This window comes from Balaenoptera physalus (assembly GCF_965194825.1).
Source record: "Balaenoptera physalus genome assembly, chromosome: 10".
NCBI lineage: Eukaryota > Metazoa > Chordata > Mammalia > Artiodactyla > Balaenopteridae > Balaenoptera > Balaenoptera physalus.
In genome coordinates this window covers 47,703,517-47,726,172 of record NC_138889.1, presented here as the reverse complement: position 1 = coordinate 47,726,172, position 22,656 = coordinate 47,703,517, and the positions used below count along the sequence as shown (strand labels likewise).

General features: G+C 40.8%; 2 protein-coding genes across 4 annotated transcripts in view; one reads left to right on the top strand and one right to left on the bottom strand.

Moving 5' to 3' along the window:
• Positions 1-22,656, bottom strand: part of GRM5 (glutamate metabotropic receptor 5) — a 543,363-nt gene that overhangs the window by 30,635 nt on the left and 490,072 nt on the right. The window lies entirely within an intron of this gene.
• Positions 1-22,656, top strand: part of LOC309636771 (uncharacterized protein) — a 355,047-nt gene that overhangs the window by 192,613 nt on the left and 139,778 nt on the right. Inside the window, exon 5 of the mRNA XM_082410294.1 lies at positions 1,016-1,114. Coding sequence (XP_082266420.1) covers positions 1,016-1,051 — 36 coding nt within the window. The 3' untranslated portion in view covers positions 1,052-1,114. The remainder of the gene's footprint in view (positions 1-1,015; positions 1,115-22,656) is intronic.

Sequence of the window (22,656 nt, the reverse complement as noted above, 5' to 3'; positions counted from 1 at the left end):
AAGGCAGAGTTTTGAGGCTAAGATTAAGCATAAACCTAGAAAACTAGAGAATTAAAAAAAGATGATGAGTGAATAAAACTTCTGAATGAATACGTGGATGAATAAATGAATAAAATGGAAAGGTAACTTGGGGGGTTATCACATCTCCAAAGGGCTTTGCTGTTATTGTTGTTGTTTGTTTTGCTTGGTTTTGTTTTGTTTTTATTAAGTGGAAACTGAAGCAACTTTGTAGACTTAGGTCAAGAGACCAAGGAAGAGAGAAAAAAAATTAAAGATGTTTGGGGAAAGGGAATACCTAATGCAGAGTTTTGAGATAAAACAATTACAGAAAAAAAGGAAGGAACACACTTTTTTCACTTATACTTCATAATTAACCAGTTGGCATATACTGCAGGCTTCATCTTCACACCATACCCGGAATCTGACCATTTCTTACCACCCTCTCTATTTACTACCCTGGTCCAAGCCACTGTCATCTTTTACTATGAAAATTATACTAGCTTCCCAAACTGGCCCTGCTTCTGTCCTTTTGAAAACCCTCCCCACCACCCAACCCATCCAGTCTCCACACAGCAACCAGAATAATCCTGTCAATACAAACATCTTTTTTTTATCACTTCTCTGCTCAACCCATCTCCCTGAGTAAATCTAAATTTCTTATAACGGTTTACAAAGTCCTATATAATCTTCTCCCTCTATTATTTCTCTGATCCCATAACTTACTTTTTTCCCCCTTCCCCACTTTGTTCTGCTTGAAGCCACCAGCCATCCTCCCACTAAAGTGCCGTTTGCTTTGGCCATTTCCTCTGCCTTCAGTGCTTCCCCACAAAATATCTTGAGACTACCTCCTTTAAATCTTTTCTCAAATGTTCCTTTCTCAATATAGCCTGCCATGACCACCCTGTTTAAAAATGCAACTGTGACCTCACTCTTCGTACCATTTCCTGCTTTTATCTTATCCAACATAATTTATATTTTACTTATTTGTTTTATTTACTGTCTTTTTTCCGGGTAGAATCTTCAAAAGAATGTGAGCTCTATGAAGCCATGATATTAGACTGTTTTCTTCACTGCCATCTTTCCAGTGCCTGTGACATTGCCGAGCTTATTACAGGTGATGATATTTGTTGAATGAATATATGCATAAATGAATGAATAAAAGGAGAACCATGTTATGGGAAAATATTCAGGTGGGGAGGAGGAAAGATGAGCAAGCTCGTGCTAAACGACATGAGATCTCTCAAAGTTGGAATGATAATCAGTGAGAGTAGAATGGGTGGAATTTGAGGTTTGTGAAAGTATGGGTAGAAAAGTGAAATAGCCATTTTGGGCAGGAAGCTTATGGAGTAAGCAAAAAATCTAAGGAAAATGATTGGCAGGTAAAACACAGAAGGTTGTACAAAAGATCCTCATTTAAAAAAAAGTATTTGCCTCTCTTTCATGTAGCCCCATTCTTCATACCAAGCTGTCCCATTCTGACATTGAGGAGTTAGATGCTGATTAGACTAAGGTGATAATGGTAACCCATTTTACTTATCAGTTTCAGCCAATGATCATGAGAGAGGGTATTCTGGACATTTCTAATGAATTTTCTAGTCTTATCAAGAAAACACTGGAAAACATGGTCCCTTTTTGCTGTGGACAGTTGTTTGGATGTGATACCCGACAATGTTACAACCATGCCGCGGGCATGAGAGAAGTTAAGACAACATTCCAAAAAATGGTGGCATGGAAGATTAAAAGAACATAGGTCCTAGGCAATGTCTCTGAGCCACTGAATTAGCCTCTTTAACCTCAGAACTTCTTTTTATGTGAGATTGGTTTCTTTATAATGTAAGCCACTCTGAATTAGATTTTAGATTCTCTAATGCCAGCACCCTCCTACCTCTTACCTTGCTTCATTACTTTCTCTACCAAGGCTGAGTCCAAGAATTTCTAAGGTTGTTTATAGCATTTACTTATGCTTAGGTATTTATAAGTGTGTGTGTGTGTGTGTGTGTGTGTGTGTGTGTGTTTATGAAAACCCTAAAGAAGCAAGTTACTACCAAATACTTTATCTTACCTAACTATTTGTATTCTTTTAAATAGTGTTCCTTTTTTGTACATATTATTGTATATAAAAAGTGTGAGAGTCTTCATAGAGTTAGATTTGTATAGAAAAAAAAAAAGAGGGAGATAGACTGGGTAAAACAAAGTATTATGTTCTCAATAATCCACATTTAGAGAATGCCTAAACAGTTGGCCCTTATAACCATGGTACAAACACCACTGTTCACATATCAGAAGCTATGCTAACTGTAGTCACAACTAGAGCAGTATTGTGATTTATAAGATTTCAGATGACCAAAATATATTTTTCATATACATTTGGTCTTTCTCCACCGTTCCTGGCTCACAGCTCTAAAAACTCTTGAAATTTCCTAAGTATTGAGAGTGATAAATGTGTCTTCTGTGATATTAATGAGGTGACTTTTGGAACTCAGCTAAGGATGGGGCCTGGTTGCCCAGTGGACCGAACCATGTGATTAGAGGGTTAGAACTTTCAATCCCACTCTTTTGACCTCCAGGGAAGGGAAAGGGGCTGGAGATTGATTTCAGTTGCCAGTGGTAAGTGATTTAATCAGTCATACCTATGTAAGGAAGCCTCCATAAAAACCCAAATGACAGGTTTGGAAACTTCCAGGTTGGTGACTTGTAGAGATGTTCAGAGTGCAGTGCCCGGAGAGGGCCTGGAAGCTCTGTGTCTCTTCCCACATACTTTGCCCGATTCACCTCTTGCATCTTGTTCTGAGTTCTATCCTTTTACAATAAATCGGTGATCTAGTAAGTACAGTGTTTCTCTGAGTTCTGTGAGCCACTATAGCAAATTTATCCAAGCTGAGGAGGGGATTGTGGAAACCTCTGATTTACAGCCAGTCAGTCAGAAATACAACTTGGACTTGGGACTGGCTCTGACTTCCAAGGTAGGGATCGTGGGAACCTCCAATCTATAGCTGGTTGGTGACAGCTGTAGGGGAGGGCAGACTTGTGGGACTGAACCCTTAACCTGTGGGATCTGATGTTATCTTCAGGTAAGTAGTGTCACAATTGAGTTGAATTGTCAGACACCCAGTTGGTGTTCAACGAATTGCTTGTTGGTGTGGGGAGAACCCACCCATAATTGGAACTGAGTCCAGGAACCCAGAATAACCAGTTATTATCTGTTCAGTGTTGCGTTCTCAAACTGATTAACTAGTGGGAACTATCACAAGTTCAAGCACTTACAAGGACTTAGATAAAGTTTTTGGTCGCATATGTTTGCAGAATTGGTATTGGCCAGCATGGATTTGCCAAATATTTCCCTCAATTACCTTTCATGTCACTAGACTAGGAAAACGTCAAGAAAAACAAAGAAGAAACAAGAAAAACAAAGAAGAGACAAAGAGACAAACAAAGAAGAGATTTGCCAAATATTTCCCTCAATTACCTTTCATGTCACTAGACTAGGAAAACGTCAAGAAAAACAAAGAAGAGACAAATGAAGAAAACAAAGCTTAGTGTCCCTGTGTACTTATCCGTTACCTAGTCAGTTATAGATCCACATAAAAGTGGTCCTGGCTTTACTCAGTGAGGATTTTGGAATTCTCTTCCAGGCGCCATCCTATTTGAGCCGATTATAGCCAATTTAGGAGCCAGTTTTTGTTTCTCAATTCTCCCTTTCCCTTTGCCTCCCTGGCTTTGGACAGGATGTTTCTGCCTTTAGTTTTCAATGTTGACTTCGGTGCAGTCATTGTCCCCACTTTCCCTCTGTACCAGTGCAACCTTTCTAGCAGCTCTGGGCACATTCAACCTTGTTCCCGTGTTGGTTTACTCAAACACCAGGCTAGACCTTTGGACTCCAGGCCAAGTTCAGATCGAACACCTACCCTAGGTGATATCTTTAGCGATCACCCAGAAACACAGTTTCTAATTTTAAGATGTACGAAGCAGAGCGCACACACTACATTTTACTTTTCAGATTTATTGACCCATTACCCTTAGGATCGTCCTACTGTTATCCTGACAGTGATAAAGTAAGGAGAGAAACTATGAAATAGATTTGAATAGCATTTAAAATATTGCAGAAAGCTTTTCTTATATCATTTAATTTTCTCAACAAACTTAAGTAATGTAATTATTATTCAGATAAGGAATCTGTGGCTCAGAAAGCTTCCCAGTCTGGCCAAGGCCCCATAAGCGGTAAGTCACAGAAATGGGGCTAGAAACCAGACGTCTTACCTCCAGATATCATGCTCCTTATTAACGCCTCACCTTTTTCTTCATTTTATGCTGAAAAAACCCCCTTATCTAAATAATCTGATAACCCATTTGAGAGACTGAAAAGGTCACACATGAAAGTAGCCGTGTGTACTTAGTAGAGTTAGGCTTTGAGCACAATATAAACTTATTTTTTCAAAGGTCAAATTTGACTACACAGTGGCCGAGTGGAATAAATCACCCTCCAGGCCCCCACCATTTCTCTGACGGGAGTTTGCATATACCTAGGAATACACAGAAGTCTGAAGGCTGTGAAAGAGGCATCTCTGAGAAGAAGATCAGCGTTGATGTGTGGGAGACTGTGTGACAGCAGAAGACAGACAGGATGAAGTGGCAGGGTATTTCAGTCACTCTAAGGTGTTACAAAGAGAGCTGAAGGAAAGCCCAAGTCATCCTTTCAAGTCAAACTGGTCAAAGGAGAATTCTAGATGTAAGCAGAAGGGAAGTTCTCATGAGTGAATCTTCAGAGAGGAAGAGTAAGGCCAAATCTAGTTCATTATCACTAAGTAATCTTGCAAAGGAATTCCCCACTCCAGTCTCATCCTTCTGCCCTCTCTGTGCCCATGCATAAGTAAACATATTAGAGTGGTTCACTACATGTTCTGGCAGATCTTGTGGTCTCCATGTACAGAAAAACAGCATTTGCCCAGACTTGAAATGTCAATTTGATTCATTCAGAGATTTCAGATTAAAAACAAAAACTGAGCACGATCAATAGGCCCAGAAAATAATGTCAGCAATGAATATAAGTTGCAGAAGTATTTGAGAAGCTACCAGGGAACATAGTACTCTGTCCTTTATAAAATGAAAGGAAGGTAGACGTTGACAGTTGGGGAAGCGATGCAAATAAGCAATTCAAATGTAAAGAATCAGCTATATTGACCCAGTAATTCTATTCAGAGGAATTTATCCTAAAGAAATAATTCAACAGAAGCTTGAAGGCTCCTTTGCAAAGATTTTTCCCTTCAGTGATATGTAAAATGGCAAAAACTATACAAAACAAGAAAAAAAACAAACCACTGGAGAATAGTTTAATAAATTACAGCATAGCAATATTATGGAAATGTGTTAAATTTTGTATTGAGTAAAGCCCTTCCAGAGAACTCTCGAAGGTTGTATTTTCATCCCACTTAGGATAAGAACTTGTTTTCAGATATGAATCATCTTAAGTCATTGCCTTTTCACTGTGTACTTTCCTTTGACATTGCTACTTGTTTCACAATCAGTAGAAACTCAGGAAGATACAGATTTTAAAACTAATTCCAAGGTGCTTTACAAGCTTACACAACATCCTCGATAGGGAAAACTTTTCAGGGAGGAGCAAAATGTTGACCAGAAGGAGGGTCTCCATATGAGAACAGGATCCGCCGAGAGAAACATTGCAGTAGCATTAATTTAAAATTGCTGGTGCTATCTTAGGGTTGAGGAGTTTTCAGACAAAATAATTTATTCTTCCTAAAGACCGATGAGTAGTTTTCCAGCAGGAATTTTTCCTAACATTTTTGTGCATGGAAACTGGAAAAGCTTTGGAGTCAGACCAAGCTGGGTAATAATGACAGTGAGAGCCAATATTTACTGAGCCCTTGGAATAGACCAGACACATTCTATACCAAAGTTTACTGATTTAATCATTGCAACAGCCCTTTGAATTAGGTACTTCTATTATCCCTATTTTACAAATGAGGAAGAACTAGGACACAGGGAGATTAAGTAACTTGCCCAAGGTTACTGGATTGGTTAACTATGATGCATATTATCACTAAAATGCTGGTTATAAACACTAACTGGGCCATTTGTTGGGCTATTCTGTCTTTAAATTTTAAATGGCTTAAGGTACACAGGCAAGTGTGCTATTTTTCAAATCTTTTCATCTTTTTCCTGATCTCCTGGCTTGAGCCGCTGCCTCTGCTTTTTTTTTGACCCTTACTTCCCTAGAAGATTGGAAGCCTGATCCGTCTTGTGTTAACCTCGATTACAGTTTGCCCTTAGCTACTTGGTTTTCTCCATCTGAGAGTCATTGGAGCCCACACCTCAGTGCTTCTCTATGGAAGCAGATTTGCTCTGAAGCTAATGGGGAATCGGGGCCCCTCATTCACAGCAGTCCCTTGCAAGGCCCTGTTCCCACTTTGTATTCACATTTTTCAACCTTTCTCTTAAATAGAGCCCCCCCCCCCGCCCACCCCAACTGCATGAACTTTAAGTCTCACAAAACTTGAATCTACCCCTGCTTCCCAGAGTTTGCCTCCATCTCATAAGGATATCATAAACTAGCTGTGTTACATTAGGAGACTTGCTGATGCTTTCTGAGTTACAATTTCCCTATCTGCAAAATGGAAAAATGTTGGGGATCAGGTGAGGTAATTTATGAAAGATTCTTGATCTTAGTAGGTGCCTATTCCTGTTATTTTCCTACCTGTCATTCTAATAACTTCTATGTCCCGGCAGGTTTTCCCCAGACAGTTCTGATACAAAATATTTTGTCCTGTTTTCTCTACATGTCCCCTAATACTTATGAAACTGTGAGTCCTCCTATGGGATATGACCTGTATCTTCTCTATTAAATCCTGTGGGTTAATGAATCTTTGATTTTTAGCACCATCCAGACCTGGCTTACATGCTCCCACATGTCCTAACTTAGGCTGCTGTGATTTAGGCTGGATTTGAAAATGATCTGGAGACAGGTGATGTTCTCTTTATTTTATCTCAGCCTGTCACCCCTGTTAATCTCAAATAGAACCCTGTTCTCTTCCTTCATACCCTCATTTCAAATTATAACTAGATATCAGTTTGCTTACTAGTTTATGATCCATCTTGCTCATTAGCCTGTAAAGTTCATGGGAGCAGGGTCACGTCTGTTCTTTTCACAAACGCCTAGCATGGGGCCTGGCATATAGTAGCAACTCAGCAAATGCTTTTCTGCACGCGTGCAGCCACGAAGATGGTAAAAGCAAGAACATTTATCAAAGGTGAGGCAGTAATATTTATCCAAACCTGACTCCAACTAAAGCGGCTCTCCCCTTCTGTTGTACACAGACGGTCATGCACCAGTTCTTCTTATCTCAACAGAGTTGTTTTGTTTGTCACCCTCCTTTCTTCCTCTAGTCCTCTTCCTTCACCTTGGTTGTTCCCATCTCACATCCGTACACAAAACTTTTCCTTCTTTTTTCTCTTCCTCTGTCCCTTAGGCTACTGAGGAACACCCAAAGTGTTTCCAAATACTGCAAAAAATCTTAGTTCCCATTCCTCTCAGCTTTTAAAATCACTTGATTTTGATAAGACCAAGATGAGGTAGTGGTAGTCGAGGGAGGTTGGGGAGTTCCTGGTCCCTGTATGTATGTGAGGGGTGAGGGCTGGGCGAGGGCATGCTTACTGGGACAGTTACCGTTGCCTAAGAGTGGGAATGGCACCCAAAGAGAGGGAAGCAGCCTCAGCAAGTCCTGGGTCTGCCAGATTGTGCTCTTACATGAGCTTCAGGAGAGCCATCTCCACTCCATTATACTGGACACAAGGTATTAATCACAGGTCTATGGCTAGGGACCGCCTGTCCACTTCATCTTCTATTCATTCATTGTTTTAATAGTATCATTTTAATAGAGGAAATTATATTTTTCCTGGTCTTAGGATAATGTCTTGTGCTTTATTATAATCACATGTAATTACAACAGATGTATTTACTAATTTTGCCATTTCTAAGCAGATTCCTCATTGTTCAGTGTCTATCACAATAAATCTAAAGTGAGATTTAATTTCATAATGGTAGATGACCAAAGAAACATTACATAAAAATGATGCTCTAAGCTCTTATCTTCAGTGTTTAGTCTCTTGTGTTTCTTAAGTACTTATTATGTACCAGTTACTGAACTAGTAGTTGCATGGTGATCTAGAAATTCAGGAGTTTATAATGATACAATGTAATAAAATAATATATACAGCATCATGTATATTACATGTATATACATATATACACATACTACACATATAACACACAAAATACCACACATATCTCTATATAATCATACACAAATACACACATACAGATAGATATACAGTAATTCTCCAAGTTTTTCTAAATGCACTGGGCTTTAGTTTGCTTGAGATAGGCAGTACATCGTGGTAACTGAGTGTACTGGCTTTGGAGTAAATCAACATGGGTTTGATTCCTAGCAATACCACTTACTCACTGTGTGATTTTGGGTAACTTATATAACTTTTCTTAAATTTCATCTTTGGATAATGAGAGCAGTGCTACTTGACTCACAACACTGATGTTTTACATGGATTTTAGCATTTATTTTCACAAAGACATTATGAGGTTGGTACTATTATCATCCCCATTTTACAGATAAAGAAACTGACTCACAGAGTGGTTAAATGACTTGCTCAAACTCACATGGTCAGAGGGAGCAAAGTCAGACACACATCTGGGCTGTTGAACTATAACACTTGTACTCTAGAACATTAGATTAAAGAAAATAACCGAAATTGCCAAAGGGATGACTAAAAGAGAAAATAAAACTCAATTTAAAAAAATCAAGGAGAAGCCAAAGAATAGGAAAAGGAGAAAGAGGAAACATATGTGCCAGGCACTGTTAGGCGTTTTAATACGTTGTCTCAAAACATCCTTACAACCCTGGGAAGGGGTAGAGATGACCTTTTTAAAACGAGAACTGTAGTTCACATAGCTGATGAATGTTGATGTTGCAATTCAATCTAGGTCCTTCTGATTATAAATAATACACTCAGGCACATATTGTGCATCCAGATTTGTAGCATAGTGCTTGGTTCTGTAGTTGGCTTTGAGAAACATACATTTCACAGCCTCTGAGCTCAAGGAGCTTAGAATCTAATGGGGATGACAAACATGGATGCTGTAAACAAGAAGAGAACACTACGTTCATGGTGAAGGTAACAACACCTATTGTGTGGGTGGCTAGAATGGAAAGATCCTAGGACTGCAATGGAAGATGTCATGGCGGACCTTGAACCTCACCTGGCCTGCGAGTCTGAAGCTTGGTACCTTGTGCACAGTCGCTATTTGTTGAATGCATAAGTGATAAGCAGAGTTAGTTAAGTGAAAAGACGTAGTTATTTTTCTGTTACCTTTCCTCCTCACACAGGACCTATTAGAACTGAAGGGCTTAGCTTTCCCTTTCATCCCTAGAGAGAGGGCAGGGTGCAGAGAGGGGAGGAGGGTGAAACCAAGAGGGGCAAGCTTACTGCCTTGCCACTTAATGCCAGGTCAGAGACTACATCTGTGTCTCAATGCCCACAGCAGTGACTGGAGCCTGGTAGGGCTCAATGAAGAAATGTGCTGAGTGAAAGAATAAATGAATGAGAAAAAAAGATGGATTATTTCAGGGAAGACCTACAGAAAAAAACATGACAACCAGGGTCCATACCATCATGTTATCATTTCTTTGAGGCCTTTCCCTTCCCCTCTTATGTAACTGTTTCCTTTTCTGTGCCCCTGCAGACCCCCCTACAAAGACTTAAACCTCCTGCAACTCTCTACTGACATTATTTCCTTACATCTCTGGCTCTACTAAGAGGAGGGGAGTTATCTAGAGGAAGGAAGGTACTGTATTCATCTTTATATCTCTAGTGCCTAAAATATCAGCTAGCTCAGCAGACAACATGATGAATAATAGATTCTCAGCAAAGAGTACCTAATTATTATTGTTGTTTGGATGATAAACATCACTGAGTAGAGAATCTTGCTTTCCTGTGACTCACGTCTGCCCAACTTTCCTCTTTCTAACTTGTTTTTCTTGCCTGCTATACAGCTTACATCTTTCTACCTCTTGTATTACCGACTCCCTTTCATTCACTAAGTTTAATTTTGATTCCATTCTCTATAAAAGTGTGTATTGCTCCCTTGTGTCTCCTTTAGTGAAACTGCCCCGGAACCCCTTTTTGGCATTTCTGCCCCCTCCTGCGGGTCTCTGCTGCCCTCTAGGGGGCCTTGTTCATCACATACTTCTCAGGACCCAGTTTGATCTGCACTTGGCCGTACAGACCTTGGTTGGGATTGCTGGGCTTATGGCAGGGCTGTCAAGCCCCAAGGCTCCTATGCCTGCTCCTGCAGCCCCCAGTTTATAAACTTGTGGCTGTCTAGTATAACGGGTTTAAGAATATGAACCTGGGGCATAAGCAAGCAAGGAGGCTGGCAAGAACTGAAACCCACCACAAGTGGAGGTTTTGAGGAGGTTGCCATGGGATCTCAGTGCTTTTGGTACCGAGAGGATCCTCAGTTGTGAGTATCCCACCTGCATTTTGGTAGTTTGCATATTATGTCAAAGTTTATTCTATAGAATCCAGCATCCGACTAATGAGAGTGTTCTACCTGATAAATGGATGATGATTTCCATCTTTGCTTGGGCCTCTGTGATATAACGAACTTCCTCAAAGAGTTGGGCCTCGGACTTCTCTGGTGGCATAGTGGTTAAGAATCTGCCTGCCAATGCAGGGGACACGGGTTCGAGCCCTGGTCCGGGAAGATCCCACATGCCGCGGAGCAACTAAGTCCGTGCACCACAACTACTGAGCCTGCGCTCTAGAGCCCGTGAGCCACAACTACTGAGCCCACGTGCCACAACTACTGAAGCCCGCACGCCTAGAGTCTGTGCTTCGCAACAAGTGAAGGAACTGCAATGAGAAGCCCGCGCGCCGCAACAAAGCATAGCCCCCGCTCGCCGCAACTAGAGAAAGCCCGTGCGCAGCAACGAAGACCCAATGCAGCCAAATAAATAAATAAATTTTTTTTTTTTTTAAAAAAAGAAAAGCTGGGGCCTCAGTGGTTTTTTTTTTGTTGTTGTTAAAGCCCAAACCAATATCTGGTTACCATGTCCAGTGGTGATGACTTAGCTTTATCTAATTTGACTTCTCTGTAACACTGGAACTATTGATCACTCCTTCATGTATGGATCATTCTTTTTTCTTTTGTGTTATCACTTGTATCTAGGTCTCAGATGTACTTAATACTAATATTCAGGAATTCTTTGTCTGTTTATCAGACTTTCCTTTATCTAGTCCGTGGGCTCTGCCCTTTGCTCTTCCAAACTGTACTTCAACCACCAAACTCTTTTGATCTGCAGGCCAGTTTTTCTAGCAGCTTCTTGGATTTGTTCACTTAGATGTCTCTTAGGATTTTCATGTTTAACAGCTCCAAAACGGAGCTCATTTTTCTTCAGACTTTCTCTCCTTTACCTTACCATCTTTGGTCCCAAATTTCTGCTCATTTAGTCTGATTATCGTCAAATGTGAATGGCTCCCCCAGCCTTTTATTTTAATGTCCCTCCTGGACTTCTTCGCTGATTTCATGGGGCATAGTATTAACATCTCCAAAACTTCACACTTGATTTTATCCTTCAAGCTTCTCCTCCCCAAGTCTGAATTACACAGGTCCCAATTCTCCCATTTATACAGGCCAAAAACCTAGGGCTCATCTTTATCTTTAATTTTTCTCTTTTCTTCACATACAACATAACAATGATTAAGTCCTGTCGTTAAACTTTCTACTTGAAACCATCATAATCTCTTACCTAGCCCATCCCAATGGTCTTCTAGCTGATTTCTCCCTTCTCTTCTTTCCACTCCATGTTGTATTCTATCTGTGTAAACCAGAGGGATCTCTTTAACATATTAATCTCATCATGTAACTTCTCGAACCTGCCAAAGCTTCCCATCATATTCAGGACAAAGTACAAAATCTGTACCTCACCTCATCGGATCTCCAAGTGCCCATCTACAATTTTCTCTTACCATCCTCTCACCTTCTTATTTTATTCCATGCACAGTGGACTTTGCTTGTCCCCTAAAATGACAATCTGATTCCTGCCTCAAAATCTTTTCACTTGCTGTTCCCTCTGCCTGGAACACTTACCCTCCACCTCTCTGATCTTTATGTATGTTATTTTCTCTCTTCATTTTGCTCTCTGTTCAACTTCTTCAGAGAGGCTGTTATGACACCATAACTAAAAATGTCTAAAATCACTCCCTATCCAGCCCACTCTAGTTCTTCACCTTTCTTCGTTATTTTAATAGGAGTTATACCTATATGGAGTTGTATTATGCATTTGTTTACTTTTTATTGTCATTCTCTCTGACTGCAGTTGAAGTTCTGTGAGGGTTGAGATTTTGTTTTCATTACCACTTTATCCTCAAAGAGAGAACAGATCCTGGTACACAGCACATTCTCAGTGAATAATTGCTGGGTGTAGTGGTGAACAAAGTTAGGGTATTGAAACGTATTCCAAGTCCTCTGTCGCTTAACTTTTGCTTTATCTTCAGTGGGACCATATATATATATATATGTATACACACACACACACACATATGCAATATATATAATGTATTACGTATTAGTACTTTTATTGCAGTAGAATAGTTAACGTAATGCAGTTTGTTGGTAATTTGTCTAAATAAAACTTTCTTCCTTTTAGAAAGATGTCTGTATAAAAACTATAGCATTCAAAACTAAGACAATTTTTCTGTGTACTATGGAGAATTCATAAAGATTGAAGGTATGGAAGAAGTTAAAAATTTTTATTACAGAGATAAGAAATCACACACATTATAATAACTTAAAGGGTCTCTATCTCATATATATACACATATACACACACAGACACACACACACACAAACACATACGTATCTCCATCTAAGTGAATGGTGAAGTCATTAATAATGGGCTCTATATGTTGAGAACTTCTGTGGACCAGATGGTGAATAATGGCTTTATAAATGGCATAAGGTGGATCAGGTAAGAAGGGTGAGGACGAATGAATTTCATGGTCAGTAAATCATCTGTAGAAGCAGCAGTGTACAAGGAGTGTTTGGGGTCCATGCGTGAAGCAGCTTGATTTATGCAGAAGATTAAAGCTCAGGAGGAGAACGAAGTAAGGTTGAAAAGGTAAGAAAGATAACCTGAAGACATTCTGAAGAGCTTTGAATTGTCAGTAGTGTATTTTTCAACATGTGGGAACTGAGGAAGTGCTGTTTTTGAGCTGGTCAAATGTATTGGGTTTATCACTACTGCAATAATTCAGGTGTACAGAGATAAGGTATTGGATTGTATAGCAGCTATGGAAATAACAATGCGGATAAAAGTGTTTTAAAAAACATTTAAAATAGCATGTAATGTCTCAATAGCGTCTAATCTCTAATTAAGTATGTTTAAGTTAAGGACAAGGACAAATTAAGCATGGCTAACTTTTTGATGGTGGGAAGTAGCACTTGTTAACATTTAACAGAAACACAGAAAAAACAAACCATTATAGAAGAATCTATAGAAGAGTGATTTTTGGATGTGTTGATGTTGAGATGATGCCAGGTATGAAGATGGAACTATCCGATTGTCATTTGGATAGTCAAAACTAGAGCTCAAGGAAGAATATTTGAGACTTGAAAGTACAGTGATGGCTGAGTTCTCCAAAGAAGAGAACACAAGGAGAAAGGAGCCAGAGACCATGGATTGACCTTAGTGAACACAGACAGCTAGGAGACAGGAAGTGGCCCCAAACAGCCCTGAACTCTGAACCTCTGTGTCTGTTATTATCCTTGCTGGAACTTCTTCCCCCACCTAAGCAACTCAAACACTCCTACTAATCTTTCTTTTCCATGTTACCTCCTTTGTGAGTTTCTTTAGTATATCACTGAGAGTTGAAATTCTATAACTGATTCTCCCTTTGCAGACTGACAGGAATTTTTTTTCCAGCTAAGGAGTAATGGAGGATATAACAGGGCACAGTGCAGGGAGCTTGAGGAGTCGCCCGGAGTCATGGGATCAGATCAGCTCAGTCCCAAGCGAAGTATACAATCTTAGAAAAATTATTTCATCTCTCGGAATCTGTACAAATTAAATAACATATTACACGTAAGATCAAAGAGCACATTGAAGGAGCTTGTTCTTTTCTTGTATGTGTGTATGTGTTAGGAGTTGTTGGGAGGAATGCCAGACAGATGGGGGCAGGGCAAATGACTCAGGAAAGGTAGAGAACTTACTTTAGCCAAGAAATTAGAGAAAAGGATATTCCATCTTTACTAAGGGAAACTAGATTACTAGATTTGAGGGAGGAGAAGGAATTGTTAACTCACAGAATTATGCCTGAGCCATACTCTTTTCTGGTATGTTCTGCAAGAGATATGACTCGCATGCCCCAGATATGGTGTAGCTAGGCCAAGCAGGGCTAATGCAAATAAAAGGAACGTTTCTGAAAACAGAACTTTGAAAAAAATGCTTAGTTTACCCCACCATCCAACAATTTATATCAGTTAATCAAAAACATTTAAATTCAAGTAGTAACAAATGAGACCACTAACATCATATGCAAATTAAAATTCACTGTAATCGCAGCATTCAAGAATATCAATTCATTATACAAAGGGAGGGTTTTAGATGCAATTCATCAAACTCATCCAGACATAGCCTTTTATAGCTCCACAAATATACTTCAATTATTGCAGAGCCAAACCATTTAATTAATCATTTCAAAGCATTTCTCTTCCCCAAAATTAAACACCTGAAACATATCATTCGTAATACTATAACCCACCAGATCTAAATCTTCTTAGCATTTGCTTTCTACATGCCCAGTGAGAGACAGAAATACATTTAAATGGTATATTGTTAGGCAGTGGTAGAGCAAGACTTGAAAAGTTGACTTATTCTCTTGGAGAATGAACTACCATTGAGTGCTGATTCACCATTCGGGAAGGGACTAGGTCTTCACCAGAGACTAGAGAAGTGAATTTTTGCTGCTCACGCAACACATATTTACTGGAGAGCTTGTTAAAAAAGGCACTGTGTTAGTTGCTGGTGATGGAGACATAGAAGGCAATGCCTACAAGAAACTTACAGTCTACCAGGGAGAAAGACACAAACTAACACTATAATACAACTTGAAGAGTTCTATATGAGGAGATCCAGAAAGTCCAGGGGACATACAGTTTATAAAAGAGGTGTTATATTTGGGTTAGGAATTGGAGGGTAAGAAGGTGTTCTCTAGGTAAAAGGAAGAGAGATAAATGCAGATATTAGTAGAGGCAGAAAGAATAGAATATATACAGCAGGAGTATGACAAACAAAGAAATGGCTGAGGCATGGAATATTTGGGGAACTGTGTGCAGGCTGGCATTGCTAGCATATGTAATATGTAATATGTGTTTGGAGGAGCACTAATCAGGCGGGAATGTTGGCGGATTGGTGGAGCAGCTTGGTGGCCGGGCCTCAGGTTGAGGAGGTCAAGTCTTCAAGGGCCAGGTCTTAAAGGGCTTTGTGAGCCGTGTGAAAGAGTTTATGATTTTTATATTTTAAGGCATGTATACCTACTAATTTGAATGCTGGGTAGTGTGATCAAATTTGTACTTTAGGAAGATCACTCTGGCAGCTGTTGGGACAGGGTGTACATCAATAATAGAGATTTAGGGCATTTTGTCAGTAGTTCAGACAATAGGTGACGGGGTCCTGATCCAGGGTACTATCATTGAGAATGCCAAAGATAAGGTAAAATAAGTAGAGAAAATGGTTGAGGCAAGTGAAGAGTCAGGAATGACACAGGGTTGGGCAAGTAGGTTGAAGGTGTAGCTTTTATCCAGAGAGGAAATATCAGAGGAAGAAGAGCCTTCAATGATAACTTCTTTTTTTTTTTTTTTTTTGAGAAGTTTTCATTTTATTCAATGTCGATTTTTTTTTTTTTATATGCAAGGTAATTCCAAACTTGCTGTTGGGGCAATAAGTATCAAGTATTAAAACTAGTACCAAGTCTTAAGTTGCAGAAATATATACTCTGAGATAGTGCAACAGACCCATTTTTAAGGCAATGAGAATTGTACATAGTTTCTGACAAGCTCTTTCACTTAGCACTTTCACAAGTGATGATGAAATCATTATTTAATTTCTTGGTCAAAATAACACTTTCCTCTGATGACTTCTGTCTCTTAGATGTTGTAATTATCCAGGATGTCAAATACATTTAATTCTAAAAATTTGACTTAAATATTTGCATAAAGTAGGTGCTTAAGAAATGTCTGGTGAATTTTAACTGTATCTAATCACTTTTAAAAGAAACCTTTACCATCTCAAACAGTTTTAAATTGGCAACTTTAGAAATAGTCTTCATTTGAAGAAAGGGAATAAAAAGAAATCATAAAACATAAATCATAACTGAGAAAAATGAAACCATATACTCAATCTGAATCTGCCTTTAGGAGACACATCCCATTCCTGGAGCAGTTTAGTTCAAGTCAGTGCTGTCTGCCTTATGCAGACATTTTAGCCAAGAAACTGAAATGTCCTTCTCATGTGTTCTTGCTCTGATGACCAAGCCAGATTGGCTTTGGGCCGTAACTGGATTATAACTCAGCGGGGTGTGCTAGACAGTGGCCCTAAGACTCACAGAAAGAGAAAGTAGTGAGGGAAGCGGTTAACAAAAGAAAATGGGGCAACGGATAATCATTTAGTTTGTCGAGGAAGTTAAACAGGAGGATATCCAACCTGAATCAGATTACAGTGAGGATGACACTTTCTCAGGTCTTTCTCAGTCCTGACCTTTTGTTGATTCCTACATACAAACTCTTTACTACCCTTTCAAATACAGTCTTGGTGCTTATACTTTCTGATAGTGAAGGCTGTGGACTGCTTGGATTAGAGTTCAAGGTCCAAATCCTTTCCAGATATCTGTCCTTGGCTAATTGGCTTTACTGCACTGTCTCTCAGTTCACTCACTTATAAAATGACGCCGTTAACGTTACCTACTTCACAGGGTTGTCTTAAGGATTCAGCGAATGTTTATGGGGCACCGATGATCGCGCCTGAAACATTGTAAATGTTCAGTAACCGTACGCTGTCCTCATCAGCATCACTGGGGTTGTTATCCTTTTCCTACATCCTATGTTTCACCTTCTCTTTTCTAGGCTCTGCCTGTTTAAACTTTTCGGCGGGAGCGCCTACAAGCTTGATTTTAAATCCAGAAGCAGTGACTGCCCGACCCCATCCTCGGTGTCCTTTCTCATCCCCCTCCCGCCAGCAGACCCCAGCCCCACCTCACTTGCACTGAGCCCCAGATATAAAATGCTGCAGAATCTAACTCATTAATTTTCACTGAAGTGAAAGGCTTCCTGCCCCTTTATCATGCTTTGTTCCTCTCCAGAAATGACGTGACTGAGCCTGTGACAGGGCAGACCGGCTTCTGATTCCGATGGTCAAGCTTTAGAGAAAGCCTTACATTTTAGCGCATTTTAAGGCTAAAGTTCTTAACTGCAACAATTGAGTTCAAGCCCTGGGTTAGCCACTCACCACTTTGGGCAAGTGTGTTCATCTCTCTAATCCTCATCAGTAGAATGGGCACAATGACACTTTTGAACAGGGTTATTGGAAGAAATGAATTGGATTAAATAAATAGCACTCATGGGCACTTGGTGCATCCTCAGTAAATGGAAGATCTTGATAGTAGTCAGTCTGATTCCTGAAGACTGAACACTGGGAACATGACCTATTGGATTTGAAAGGCATTTCTGGTGGCAAAAGTGAGTGGTGGGAGAATATTTAGGCAAGGCTCCTCTATGATGTATGAGAATAATATGTATGTTATAAAAATCTGGCATCCATATTCTAGGGAATAATACTGCTTTTTCCCAGCTTTTATATGCCATACCATTTTTATAGGAGTGGAAATGTGATATCAACAATGACGAGAAAACCAACAAGTTTGTATTAGGAGTCTTCTTCAGTTGGTACAGCTGGGAATCAGTGCGTCTACTGTTAGCGCTGCTTCTGCAGAAGTTTGCCTCCGGCTGTGTGCATCAAGTTCTGTCCAAGCCCACAGTGGCAGTTCTCTATCACTGCTACACAAGCTGAGGGCATCTAGAACGGAAACGCTCTCTACCACCGGAGATGCCTAGAGACCCCCTGCCTGCCACCTGGTGGCAGGAGGGGGATCTAGTCCGCTGACTGCTGGGGGGTGGGGACGAGGGTTGTGGGACAAGGAAAGGAGGAAAGAAGGGGAGAGTCTAGGCCTTCATTAGCATCACTGAGGATGGTTAGAAATGCCCTGGAGTTGAAAGGCTGTCTGCTCCTTTCAGCCCACAGGTCGCTCTCTACCTGGCACCATTCTCCCCAGAGAAGCAGTCACAATGTGACTACAATTAAACGAAAGCCTCTGGAAATATCCAAGGGGAAATTAGATAACATGTGCTTTGATGCAGGGATTTGGAGTTTGAAAGTGAAAGAGACAGGCAAGACATCAGAAGTCTGCATCTGCTCAGCTCCCATTCGGCACATTAACATTCTGCTGATGTGTCTTTGCAAGTTCTTCACTGAAGTCAGTTTGCTCAGTTTTTCTCAAGTATCATCAGATATTTCCAACATCCTTTAGATTAAAACAAGTCCTAAAGTTAGACTCCTGTTGTGAGTGGAGGTTGAAATCGATTTTTTCTTATATTTTCATTAGTTAACTATCGAAAGAGAAAAGTGCTTGCTAGTCCATTTGGACTGGAGCATTTGGTTCTCTTTGTGCTGTGCTGGCAGCCACTAGCTCTGTGCCTGGAGGAGAAAAGCCTACTTTTGCCCTGGACCATTCTTCAGCGATTGGCCGCACACTTGGCTGTACCCAGTGGCTGGATGGTCCCTGAGGGACGTGTCCGCAGTTCACTTTGAACTCAAGTTCTCTCTCATTTCCCTCAGATGCTCCTTCCTCCCCACCCCCGCCCCCCAACTCCCGCAATGTCACAAGGTGTCTGTCTGAGTCAGAACGTGCTCTCCGGTGTGCCAGACTCTCACCAGTGAGTCAAGTGGGCCCTGCTTCCCTCACTTTCTGACCAGGACTCTGGTGGGATCCAGAGTGAAGTGGACAGGACATAACCTAGGGAGAAGTTGAGATGGATGGTGTAGCACAATGGGGCCCTTTATACTTTGAGGAGCGAAAGTAGGGCCTCAGTAGGGCTTGATCTCCTTTTTATCTCCTGTGTGACCACAATGACAGTTTACTGAGTTCCTGCTCAGATCCAACCTTGGGATGAATAAAAAAATGTTCTTGCCTCAGTTATCTCTGGTAGAGTGCGTACGTGTGTGCGTGTGTGTGTGTGTGTGTGTGTGTGTGTGTGAGTGAGAGAGAGAGTCACATTTGACCAGAGTAAAACCTTGGAGAATGTCATGAATGTCATGGAACCTCACAGGAGTTTTGTGTGGAGAAGGCCAAAATCTCCTCTCTTTCTGCCTGAGGCAAGATATCTTTCTGGGAGTGCTGTGGTCAGTATTTGTTCTCCAGATCTTACAGAAGGTGTATGTTTTCCATTGCTCCTGTAATGAATGACCACAAACTTAGTGACTTAAAACAATACAAATTTATCATTTCACAGTTCTGTAGATCAGGAGTCCAAAATGGCTTTCACTGGGCTTTCACATGATCTTCATGGTGTTAGCAGGGCCTCATGCCTTCTGAAGCTCTAGGGGACAGTTCATTTCCTTGCCTTTTCTAACTCCCAGCGGCGGCCTTGACCTCTAGACCCTCCCTCTATCTTCTAAGTCAGCGGAACAGCATCCTCAGATCTCTCTGACTGATATCCCTGCCTCCTTCTTACAGGGGCCCTTGTGATTGTGCTGGGCCCACTTGGATAATCCAGGATAATCTCTTCTCAAGAGCCCTAACATAGGCACATCCTCAAAGTCCCTTTGCCATGGAAGGGAACATCCTCATAGGTTCCAGCAAGTGGGATGTTACCATGCTGGGGAGTCATTATTCTGCCCACCCCAGAGGACATCCATGCTGATATTGTACCACTCCATTACCTCCTTTGTTCTGTCCATGCCATCTAAGACTAAAGAAAAGTGTCTTTGCTTGGTTGCTCTTGCTTTTGTTCTTAGGGCAATTTCATGTGAGGACCACATACTGAAATTCTGGCCAATTCATATCCCAAGGCCTTTTCACATCTCCTGTGAGTTGACCACGTCCCCCCATTTGGCACCGGTGCAGTTGTGTATTTGGACCTGAGTGTAGAGGAATGGTGGCCGATCTCCTGATCGGATGTTGGCTTCAGGGAGGCAGATGTGTATGCCCCACAGCCGGAAGGGAAGGGGGTGGAAGAACATTTTAGAGTCATCTCTGACTCTAGATGAGCAGAGAGTGGAAAGTATGCTTAATAATCCAACCAACAGCAAGCCTCCTGTAATAGCAGTGTGATTTATCTTATCCCTAGGTAAGAGAATGGGCAGGCCATGCCCTAGAGTTTATTGAGTCCACAGAGCCGAATTCCTAATATGGGGCAAACAGGAAGGAGGAACAATCACCCACTTGATATATCCCCTTTAGAGCTTATCAGTCATGCTGTTATGGAAAAAACATGGTGTTTAGACTCAGAGGACCTTGGGTTTGAATCCCACCTGTTTTCCCTTAACAGCTGTGCAGTCTTGGACAAATCAGTTAACCTCTCTGGTGTTCAGTTTTCTCACTTTCGAAGCAGAGAAGAAGAATAATATCTAATTCACATGGTTGTTGTGAGCTTAGAATATGGAAATTTGTGGTTCTCAAAGTGTGAGGCCTGTGTCAGCAGCGCATTAATCAATATTAATCAGTATTACCTGTCACAGGTAGTTGGGACTTGCTTAACAAATGTGGGTTGTAATTTTCCTTATCTTCCCTGGGAGCTTCATTAGGTTTACCATGCTTTGTTTTCAGTTATTGTTTGTTTCTCGGAAGAGCAAGGTCAGTGACAGATCTGTTTGTTTACCAAGTCATGGTCTCTCTTTTTCTCTCCAACTAAAAAAGCCACATGAATAACAAATTAGAGAAAATAGTGTTATTAGTTTGCATTTTTGGCTCTGCCATTTTAACTCAGCAGAGAGAGTCACGTTCTCTGGCAGCTCCCACCATCCTGGGTATCAGTTGTGTTGCCTCAGAGCCAGGCGGGGCAGCAAGCTTGTGCATGTGAGGGATGTTGTGATTCTTTCCATCTATTCCTTTTTCTTTGTTTAAACGTAAGTGAACAATGTGAGCACACACTTGCCTCACCAAAGAGAGCTTCATGTTATGTATAAATATTACCACAGTGACTCGTCATCTCATTTCTATACATTAGGTGAAATGGAGCCATATATTCTAGGTCAAGTTAAAAGTCAAAATTTTTTTTCATGAAGAAATATAAATGCACTACCAAAACCACAAGGAGAATGAGAAAAATGGCTAAACCACGAATCACCTTTAAAATCTGAGGAAAGCCTAACTTGTAAAAAACTAGTTTAAGGGAAACTTCTTAACCCACCACCTAAGAATATGATGGACATTTGGAAGGCAAGTGGCCCCAGGTTATAGCAGTGATTTCCTAGTAATTCAGGCCAGATTTCCAAGGTCAAATATTTCTATTTCAGTAATTTTCCCGAAGAATGAGGTTATGGAACCTCCACATATTATGTCCCCAGAGCTGTGTGTGGGGTCGACAGGAGCTGAGGTGACCCCATGATTAGGGGTCACAGCTCATGAACCTGGACTGTGGGACATACTCTGTGTTACGCTCACAGGGACCCGGTGAGCATAATACAGAGAGTGATGTGTGTTACTGTCCTCGCCGGCCAGAGGCTCTGAGACTTAAGTGTTTTGTCTAAGATCCCAGCTTGGACGTGGCCGAGCCAGGACTGGAATCCACGTCCTTGCCGACCAGGCTCACTTCCCCACACCGCGCTACTTCTGCTGACTCGGAACATAAGCGGCACCGACGGGCTACCTTGTTCCATGATGTCACCTCGACTGGTCTGTGTACCAAAAAAAAGGTCACCTTTGGTGTCATTTCCCTGGGTGGAAAATCAGAATCAAAATATGAATATTTTATGCGGCAGAAGTACATTCACAGTGACCTTATTTATGAACAACAGCAATAAAATGAGATACGTGGTTGAGAAAATGAATCTGCAGGAAGGCAATATCAGAATGAAAAAAAAGCTATGAAAACCTATGGACCAGGGTTTGAATCTGAAACTTACTACTCATTAAATATGCACTGAATTAAAGTAGCTTAACCTCTCCATGTCTCACTTATTATTGTTTCTTACCTGTGGATGTGGGTAATGCTTTTTATTATACAATATTGTGTGAGGATCCAATGAGATGATATATGTCAAAGTACCTGGCACAGTCTCTGTAACGAGGTAGTTGCACAATAAGTGTTTACTACATAAAGGATGAAGCAGGTCACTGATAATTGTTATTGTAAAAGCGCAAATGAATCTGTCTGTTCTCTAGCAGGGAGAAAGGGTTGAGGACACCTAAGTTTTGCTTGGGGACGGGTGGGGAGGTGTCGAGTTGCTGTTGGGAGGTGGCTGTGAGTGTGAGGAAATTAGATATCTAAAGTGGGGTTAAACAAAGAGGTCATTG